A 10,800-nucleotide genomic window follows, 5' to 3' on the forward strand; every position below is an offset into this window, starting at 1 on the left:
TTCCACGACCTCTCGGTTTCCAGGCATGCGCTTTACCTTTCTTCTTTTTCATCTTCCGTTGTATCTATCTGTTCTTCGTCATTTTCCGTCAGCAGTTCTGCGCGGATATCGCATGAAACCACTCTAACATCTCCGATGAGTACTTCACTCAGTATTTTTTACTACACAGGGTGGCCATGGCCGCTGACCGAACACGCTGAGCTACCGTGCCCGAGGTAGATTAATTAACGAAGAGATAATGCATCGAACTGGTGAGCGGTAACTAAATGGCTTAATTTGACTAAAAGAAAGGGTAGGCTGTAGGACACATCCTGAGGCATAAGGGAACAGTTAATTTTGTAATGGAGGGAAGTTTGGTGGATAAAAATTGTAAATGGAGAGCAAACCGTGCCTACAGTGAGCATATTCAAGTGAGCGTAGGTTCCAATTGCGCAGAGATTAAGATGCTTCTGCATTATACACTTGCATGGGGAGCTGCATCAAATGAGTCTTCGGACTAAGGACCACAACAGCAACAACGTGTATCCTGAACCACACTGGTTACGAAGTATAGGGGAGAATGTAGAATCTTGTAGACTGTTCGCTATACATGTCTAACACATTAATTCTTTGGTCTCCTACGTCAAAATTTTACTTTCAGGTGGGCAGTAAGCTGTCGAATGATTTTTTTTTAAATTTAACAATGAATTATTTTACGCACTGCCATGACACTTTTGGAGTTCCGGACAAGCAGCCTTTACGGCCTGTGGCACGTTTCGCGACAAAACTAGGCGAATGAGCTAGGGGTTTAAACACACAGCAGACAGCGAGGGTGAGAAGTTGGCGTGCGTCGTCCCGCAGGACGTGTCAAGATGGAGCTGAGCTCCCAAGTTGGGGTGTAGTTGGCGCGATCGATACCCATTAAGAGAGTGGCAAGTGCGGACTCAACTGTGCCGAGGCGGCCCACACTCAAAGGGCACGCGGGGGCCGCCAGGGGGCACAGCACCACCCCCTGCCCTGTCGCTCTCACCTCGAGGAACGCTCTCTGCACCGACTTCCCACTGTCCAACGACAAGGCAAACTTTCTCGTCTGCCATCCAATGCGAAAAACACTCTCCGATACATGCTTTTGCCCGCCACAAAGCAAATGTATTCTTTCTTTTACTAAAAGAGTGCGGCTATTTATTTAAAAAACTAATACCGGAGAAGAAGTAATTAAAAATAGACACAAGATTTATTAGTATTCTAGCAACAGGTGCACTGTGTAAGAAGAAGCTTGGAGACATTTCAGCAGAAAGAGGTCTTATTAATGCAGGCCCAGAGGTAATAATTTTATGTCGAAGAAGTTGAAATTTCAAGTAACGGAACATGATTTGTACTAGCAGCATAATTGAACTTCTAACGAACTTCTTCGCGTATTGACTTTACTCTAAACTGCTGACATCTGAGAAGGAATGCCAAGTTTGATCTACAAGAATTTAATAAACGAGCAACTTAAAAACGGATGATAGTGAAATTGGAACTGGTCTAAAACTTACCTTTCATAACAGCTGAGGTAGCAAGATAATTACAGAAGAATGTTGAATAAAGCCTTTTTACTAGAAACCATCTACTAATAAACAGAAATATGAAACGAAACGAAAGTTTTACACTGGGCACTCACATTGACTAACTGAAGACGGGCCATTCAAACGTGGTATCTTCTCATATAATAGATGTTTAATTAAATATTGTAGCCAGGGTTCACGACACATTTCATATATGCGATAATTTCGGCACATTTCACACAGACATAACAACTGAAATTTATTCATGAGAATGAATAAGGTCGAACCAAAGGATCAAAATTTGCACCAAGGCCGGGATTTGAACCCGGATCTCCTGTTCTCTAAGCAGATGAAACTTAATATATCTTTGGAACATATCTCTGGAACATATAATTTCATAGGAAAACTATTAATTTAAAAGTGAATGTTGTTGATTAAAAATGATATACCTGTAACTGTAAATCAGAAATTCAAAGAAACATATATGAATATATACAAACTGTCAGCCAGATATTTGCGAATGGTCTTTGTAAAAAGAAATTGTGATTTATAATTTTGCATTTAATTCAAGTATTGGAGTCTTGTACAGAACTATATAATCACATTCAAATTTAGCTGTAAAACAAATAAATGGAGGAGCTGTTGGTTCACGTGACTGATCAGAAGGAAAAACTAGCTGCTGCGTCAGCGATATCATCCTATTGTACAAGAAAAATAAAAACACTTGTTTAATCTATGAGTGATTTAATGAAAAAAAAACACACCACACACACACACACACACACAGAGAGAGAGAGAGAGAGAGAGAGAGAGAGAGAGAGAGAGAGCAGAGTCCTATACGATTTAATATTCGAATGTGAAACGCCTTTATTTTGCTGGAGACGAAGCAAACGTACGAACAAGGCCAATAATGGATTTACTAGTTTTTCTGTTCCAGTTCCTGTAATTAATTGATTTCAGAGCGCTTTGTGAGTCGGTGACTGTTACTACCTTAGGGAATTTGAGGGATCTTGCGTATTTTATTCCCTGCATAACAGCAAATACTTCAGACAGGAATATGGAAGCATCGCATGATAGTTGAAACTTGCTTTCTTCCGCAGTTTGTGGGAAGAAGAAAGCGCATCCTGTACGATTTTACCTATTCATCTGTATATATTTGAGCATATCCTGCCTACGTTTGTTAGAGGTACGACGTAGGTGAAAATTACCGATAGTCGAGTCAGTCAAGAAAATTAATAGCGTCCGTTGTGAGAATGCGTATTGGAGACACAGTACTTTCAATGTGATGAAATAACAATTGCTGATCAAATCACGTTCTATTTCAGTGCAAGCACTACGATAAAGGCAGAGTCGACTTTTTAAAGGAGCCCCCGTGACTTGGTCACTGCCTGCCACACTGCACTATCCCATTTCTCGGAGATACGACCAGGGTTGCATATGATGTCTTGGCCAGGTTTATAGCACAAGAAAGTATCAACATCTAAAAGGAATGGTGGCCATTGAAATTAACTAACAAACTGAATTAACTGCTCTAATACAAACGAGTGGTTACCTGTCAACTGAAGCTAGTAGTTTAAGTGAATACATGTAATATTTTTACTATGAAAATAAATTTACGATTGTATGCTCTAAAATGTATATATGATGAAGATAAAATATAATCTTGCTATATTCGTAAATTTTTTAAATTTTTGATGGCTAAAAATAATGCGCACTAGAAACCAATAATAAGTAAATAAAAAAAAATGTATGAACCGTTACTGTGGAAAATGGATTCGTATAGTCTACTGTTGTATGGAACAGATTCTAAGAAGAAAGGTGGGACTGTGTTTTGACTAATTATAACAGTTGTAATGGAAACGTTTATCACTTTTTGTGCTTTGTTTATCTTAATAAATGTGCGGAATCATGTACAACATCTCATTATATTCTAGAACTGGTATTTGAGTGAGTACTCGATTAATCTCTGTTACTTTCCTGCCGCGCGGAATTAGCCGAGCGGTCTCAGGCGCTGCAGTCATGGACTGTGCGGCTTGTCCCGGCGGAGGTTCGAGTCCTCCCTCGGGCATGGGTGTGTGTGTTTGTCCTTAGGATAATTTAGGTTAAGTAGTGTGTAAGCTTAGGGACTGATGACCTTAGCAGTTAAGTCCCATAAGATTTCACACACATTTGAACATTTTGAGGGTCACTTTGTTATTCGTCTGTCTGTACGACTGTTAGAAGCTCTTTCTCTCAGTAATGGGTAGACGTATGAAACTGAAATGTATGTAGCGTACTAAGGTCAACGGTCCATTGGCGGTGTAAAGAAATTGAAGCTTGTAAGTCAAGGGAATGAAAAGATATGCCCATTTTCTCTCTTACTTTTACACTCGCAATTACCTCATGAAAACCTGTTGACTTAGAATTACGAATTTGTCAAGATGCAAGGTTTCACAGTACAACAAAAGTAAAAATCCGGAAATTGCTTATTTGAAATCATTTCAACGAAAAAATTTTTTTTGTTATTTGTTATCTGGCTGTCTATATGTCCATCCGTCTGTTAAGATCCAGTTTCTCAAGAACAGGTAGACGTATCGAGCTGAAATACATATCACATACTAAGGTCTATGGTTCTTTGGCGGTGTAATAAATGTAACCTTCTAAATCAATGAATTCAAAAGGTACGGCGATTTATGTCACATATTCTGATACTCGCAAACTCTCTCTCAAAAGGTAAACAGTACTTCCCTTTGGCGTACAATCATGAAATTTTTGCAATACGGCGGACTTCACAGTGAAACTAGAGGAAAAATTCCGAAAATTTTTAATTTTTAATTATATCGCAAGAAAATAATTTTTTATCATTCTCGAAAGTCTTGGAATTCCAGGAACTGATATCTTGCCAATATCGATATCGATAACAGGCAAAAATATTCAAGATTCTAGATTCCCGTGATGGATGAAGTATCTGTGTACGTAATGTAGTTTGAACGGAACACTCGGCCTCGAGTACTACTCGCACTTATCCCGTTTTTTTTCAGTTAATGTCGGTTCCTGAAAATTTGTAGACATGCTCTCGCTAGACAGTAAGAGTATATCTTCGAGAGTCTGTCAAGTCAGGTCTTTCAGCATTTATGTGACACTCTCCCATGAGTTACACATACCTGTGAACTGTCACACGTATGTTCAATGTCGCCTGGTCGCATATACTTGAGCAGTATTCTACGGTTGGTCGCACGAATATTTTGCAAGCAGTTAAAGTAAAGATTAAGGGGAGTTGGAACGCCCTATCCCGACAATGTTAAATTTAATGACTTGGCTTCCCTGCATCTCAGGAACCACTGTAGCCATTGACATGAAACATTTACAGGACATTAAACTGTATGTTCTGAGTCTACTGAACTACAATAATTGCATTTCAGCCACTCATTTCCGAAATAAATTTTTTTTAACTGCACAGTTAAAATTTTGTGTACTTTTTGTACGTTAACCTAAATAATTTTAATTATACATGACATGTTCTTCTTTTAGTTCAGTAGATTCAAGATATTACTCCCTGAAAATTTGAATACTCTACTCGAAGTGGCTTCTGAGATTTAGGGAAAAATGCAACGGAAAATGTAAATTTTCAGGAACGGGTTCTAAGGTTTCGAAAGGCTGTAACTCACTTAATATATGTTTATTTTTTTTTATTATTAGTCGCTCAGAAGCACCCTGCACCATACTGTATACCATCCTCTTGATCTTTTTCCAAGTTTTTTCTTATTTTCTTCTTTCTGGACTCCTTAGTGGCCAACTGTGCTGCATACTCTGCTTTATCAATGCGGACCTTGTCCATCCGTTCAAGCTCTCTGATGCAGTTTGCTCCAGGATTAATTCCCATATGCTGTAGCACTTTCACCCTACCAATGTTGCCATCATTAATAGCAATAGCAGCATCACTGACCCCTCACTTTAGTGTGCTCATTCCAACAAAAACATATTTTGGTAGCGAGTCCATATAAGATTACTGAACGACTCATTGGGATTTTGAGTCTGACCATGCAGACACTTCTTCAGTAATTCAGGATTTGCCAGGTGTCTGTAAATAGGTTTTATGATATCCATGACTGCTGCTGGGATGTAATGTTTATGGCTGTATGAACTGTTTGAGTACTGGGCATTGCGGTAATTGTATCATGAGGGCACCAGGAGGGCGAAGTTGGTGTACTGGCTTTTTATCTGTTGACAGTCTGTGGAAGAAGGTAGCCCATACTGCCTGCTTAATTTTCAACAAATCCCCAGTATTATTTCTAATGGCCATCCCATAATACTGCTGTAGTTCATCAATCATTTTGTCAGTCAGCCTGCCTCTTATGGTTCACCATCAGAAAGTTTCTTGTCTCTCAAACTTTGTTTCAACTTCCTCAACCTGGTACCCATCCTCTTCTGGACATGACACGACTTTTAACCCTTGTAATACAGCAATACACAGCCTTCTATATAAAAAAATACCTATTTTATTAGATCTTGAAGTAATGCACGTAAAAATTTTAACATTTTCAACAGGTGTAGATTATATTTAAAAAAATAAAATACTTCCCATGTGAGTCTATAAGTGATTTTATATATATATATATATATATATATATATATATATATATATATATATATCAATTCGAATGTATTAACATTAGTCGTAGATGGTTGTTGGTACACTTTAGGGGAATAGGTGCAGCGACTGTTTCTGCCTCTTAAGGAGAGTTAGAAGGGAAAATTTGTTTTTTACATGTTCGGATTTTTATCTCATTATGAAATTTGTAATTTACCGAATAAAATGAGTATATATATAAATTTATATATATAATCATTTTATATATATATATATATATATATATATATAATCATTTTATAAAATGATTATATATATATATATATATGTATATATATAATCATTTTATTCGGAAAATTGCAAATTTATATATATAATCATTTTATTCGGTAAATTGCAAATTTTATAATGAGATAAAAATCCGAACATGATTTTTTATATATATATATATATATATATATATATATATATATATAATTTATTCGGAAAATTGTAAATTTTATAATGAGATAAAAATCCGAAAATGTAAAAAACAAATTTTCCCTTCTTACTCTCCTTAAGAGGCAGAAACAGTCGCTACACCTATTCCCCTAAAGTGTACCAACAACCATCTGCGACTAATGTTAATACATTCGAATTGATAATTATGGAAATTACTTCCAGAGTACTGGAAATAACCAGAAAAGCAGCTACTCTGGAAGAAGACACTGCTCTTCCTCTTATACCTCTCAGCTGCTAGTTTTATTTAATGCTTTCAACTAAGCATTAATGTTAGTTTACGCAGAGGACTACCAGCTGTCCCTGAGTCCAAATGTTATGATTACTTGTAGGAGTGACTAATAAAATGTTCTGTCACTTTACTTTTCAATATATGGACATTTTGAGTTTCCTACTTATGGATTTTATCCAGATTTGACGCGGCAAGTTTACCGAGAAATTTTTATCCAAGGACTCCGTCACGAAAGACTTGGTACCCATTCTTACCTGATGTCTGCCGGAAATCTGTTAAATACTTTTGCGTTTGAACATAGTACTTCATTCTGCATCCCTGACAGGGATATATAGCTTATACACAAATTGTTTTTACATCTAGTATTTCGGTTTCGATTTTTCAAAGGTCATTTAAATGCACTGTTACTGTTAACCAAAATTACCATTAGACAGTAGATATATTGGCACATAAGGTTAAGAATCCCTTGGCTTTCACAGCTCACCGTAAATTCAATCTTATTGTTAATCAAAATTACCGTTCCCTAGATCCTCAGACGCTGCTGTAAGATGTTCAGTAATCAATCTGACATAATATTCGTACTTTATACGTCTTTAGAGTAAGTACTTTTTTGGCCTTAGTGTATTACCACAAAAGATTATGCCATAGTGAACTATTGCATGGTAGTATGCAAAATATGCTAGCAATCGTGTCAGCAGGTCTACATAATAGGATATTTTTTTAAGTGCAAAGCAGGAAAAACCAATCTTTTTGGTTAACTGACGCGTCCTCAATTTAGCACATCTAGATGCCTAGGAATATCACACTTTGAGCTTTGTGTGGTATATGTCCATTGACCTCTACTTCTGATACCTGTTAGTCATTTTCATTTGTTTGGGGCTGAATGATATGGGTCGTTATATGATTAAGCTGTTTCATGCGAACTACTTGTAAGCCTATTCCATTGTTCTTGCTGCATTTGGTATGGTTGTGTTTCAGCCTTCTTTCAGTGTACCCGTGTCACTAAAAAGCGTCAAAATTTTTGAAGAATCCTTCAATGTTCCTCATGAACTATTTAAGTAGGACAAGAACAGGAGAAAAACATCCACAGCATCCTGAGGGACACAAGTTTTTATGTTCTTTTACTATCAGTTTAGTTTTATTCCTGTGGTAACATTTGCTAATATGACTCTCTGTTTTATGCTGTCGAAATACTACTCCATCGACGTGAGGGGTATGGCTTTAACGTTATCACATTCTAATTGAGCTACTCAAAAGAACACTTCGTCAAGGTCACAGAAAATTCCAACAGGACAGCTTTTCTCGAGGAATTCTAGAAGAGATTTTGCTGTTGTGAGTCCTTTATGGCAGGCAAACTGACAGTTGTTCACAGGCTGACATAAAAATGGTTCTGTATATTGTTGTAAGATACCTTCGAAACACGGGAAGGGGGAAGATAAGTCTATAATTAGACGTCAGTTGCATTTTGACTGGTTCTAAAGGAAAATTAGTGTCATTGTGTATTAAGAATATCTTTCGAAAAGAAGTACGTTTCTTCTTTACTGTGTGTTATTGGTAAACTTCTTCCCATTGTTTGTTTAGTAATCTTTCTCTGAACGAGATGACTACGTCTTTAGATATCTACAAAACTTTATTTTTCCCTCCTTGGATCTAGGTAATATATGTGGATCATTTATTGCTGGCATTTGACCACCAGCATCAGACAAACCGGTTATCATATGGTTCCCATTATTTAACGAAAGAAGTTATATTTAGAGATAAATGATCAAATAGTGTTGTGTTATGCCCTTCTACTTCTGACAGAAATGTTACTGTTGGAAAAAAATCAAAACTGGGCAATAGTAACTCTTAAGTTCCCTCGATCGGGACTCTCCAGTTGGAAATCAGTATTGAAAGAACATCCACTGACTTTCCAGATGTTTCTCATAAGTTTTATCAGCACACTTTACAACTGCACAATAAAATTTAAAACAAATTCCGCTGGGGACATTTAAACTGCCAGAACTGTTATCTTGTGTGTATGCAAGTCTGTTAGTCATTTTCACATTTTTTGTGAGGAGTAACAAAACTAAATAAGTTGTCTCCATCGTTTGGCTAGGACATTTCACCCCTTGGGGTTAGAGTGGCGGTAGGAAGGGGTGACGTGTAAAGCATAGCTCTGAAATGCTTGGAGGAGCTTCAACCGAACTTGGTACACGTAATATAAGATTGGAAAAAGTAAGTCACCAGACAAGTAAGTAGTAGGTGATATAGATACTCGCTGCAACACCTCAGTTTAGCTCCACAATCCTCTTGCTCAAGAACTGTGCAATGTCAGCATTTGCTTACTTCTTGGATGTGTCGTATACCGGTACAAGGGGATCGCCATATGTGCCAGTTTCTTAAAGCCGCAGGACCTAAAACAATCTGCTCTTGCACTCGCTCTTGTGTATTCTGCTGAACGGTATTGCACTCCCGTGTGGGAAAACAGTGCCCACACAATAAAGATTGATGTGCAGCTTAATGATGCCGTGGGAGTTACCACTGGTACTGTCAGCTTTACTCTCAGTCAGTGGCTGCCTGCCGAAGATAAACTTACTCAAAAAGATTACTTCTCATAAGAACTCTCCCTTGTATGATGTCCTACAAGATCCACCAACAACTCGTCTGAAATCACGCAAACCACCCTGGGTTGAGTAGAAAGTAGCAGTTCTTTTGACGTGACCACAAAATGGTGACAACACTGAAACGAACATCCGCCCAACAACGCTCACCTGTTTCAAGATCCAATAAAGATCGAGGGACTGGGAGTACCACGCCAAGTCTGGCCGAGGCTGAACCGCATTAGGACTGGCCAAGGAAGATGTGGTTTCACCATGAAGAAATGAGGGTTCCCGTCCATGTGATGACTGCGATTGCGGAGCGGAGGAACAAACAATAGATCACATTGTTAAGGAGTGCCATCTTCGAGCGTTTGACGGTGGTCTGAGGACTTCACATCAAGTAATTCAACGTGCTCTTGACTGGTCGTCACATTTGGACCTTTCCGTTTGAGTATAGATACTACAGTGTACTAGTAATACCATACGATAGATAAATTATGTGCAGCAGCAAGTCGCTGACCTCCTCGGGCTCGACCAGCTTGAACTCCATGCCGCGGCCCGTCCAGGCGATGCACGAGGCGTTGCCCGGGTCGTCGAGCAGCGCGACCAGGAACTGCCACAGCTGCAGCGAGCCGCGCCGCTGCGAGTAGCCGCCCCCTCCGCCCCCGCCGCCGCCGCCGCCCCCGCCAGTGGACACAGCAGCTCGGCCTCCGCTGCCGCCGCTGCCAGCCACCTCCCAGCTGCTGGGCGGGCTGGCAGGCCGCGAACTCGTCGCGGTCGACTTGTACTCTGTACAGCAGAATCACATTGCTACATTGCCAGCATACCGCGGTACAGTTTCACAGTATTCCGAACCAAGCTTTCAGGTTCACTGAGACAAGAAAAGCGAGTGCTAGGAAAAACTTCCTCGGCATGGCAGAAAAAGATTAAAAGTTAAGCTAAAAATTGCCCTTATTTTTTGGACACTTCACGTCTCCCGATTTCTTTCCAATGAAGTTCGGTTTTTAAAAGTCTGCAAAATACACGTCTACAGCTGCGAAAAACTCTTCACTGAGTGAAAACATTTTTCAGTCATAGTTTTTGTTTGATATCAGATTGTTGGAAGTCAGAGGGTATCAAAACTGAAAAATTACGTACACGTTCCGACAAATCGTACTTCGAAGCCCTATTTTCTCGTTTCCGACACAGGTCCCTTTCACCATCATCATCATCTTTTAAGACTGATTATGCCTTTCAGCGTTCAGTCTGGAGCATAGTCGCCCTTATAAAATTCCTCCATGATCCCCTATTCAGTGCTAACATTGGTGCCTCTTCTGATGTTAAGCCTATTACTTCAAATCATTCTTAACCGAATCCAGGTACCTTCTCCTTGGTCTACCCCGACCCCTCCTA

General features: G+C 39.0%; 1 protein-coding gene across 1 annotated transcript in view; it reads right to left on the minus strand.

Moving 5' to 3' along the window:
• LOC124594274 (protein FEV-like) overlaps positions 1 to 10,105 on the minus strand; it is a gene marked incomplete at its 5' end in the record, with an annotated part of 35,706 nt that extends 25,601 nt beyond the window's left edge. The window contains one exon of the mRNA XM_047132642.1: positions 9,929 to 10,105. Coding sequence (XP_046988598.1) covers positions 9,929 to 10,105 — 177 coding nt within the window. The remainder of the gene's footprint in view (positions 1 to 9,928) is intronic.
• Positions 10,106 to 10,800: the final 695 nt, after the last annotated feature.

Source organism: Schistocerca americana, chromosome 1 (genome assembly GCF_021461395.2).
Source record: "Schistocerca americana isolate TAMUIC-IGC-003095 chromosome 1, iqSchAmer2.1, whole genome shotgun sequence".
NCBI classification, from domain to species: domain Eukaryota; kingdom Metazoa; phylum Arthropoda; class Insecta; order Orthoptera; family Acrididae; genus Schistocerca; species Schistocerca americana.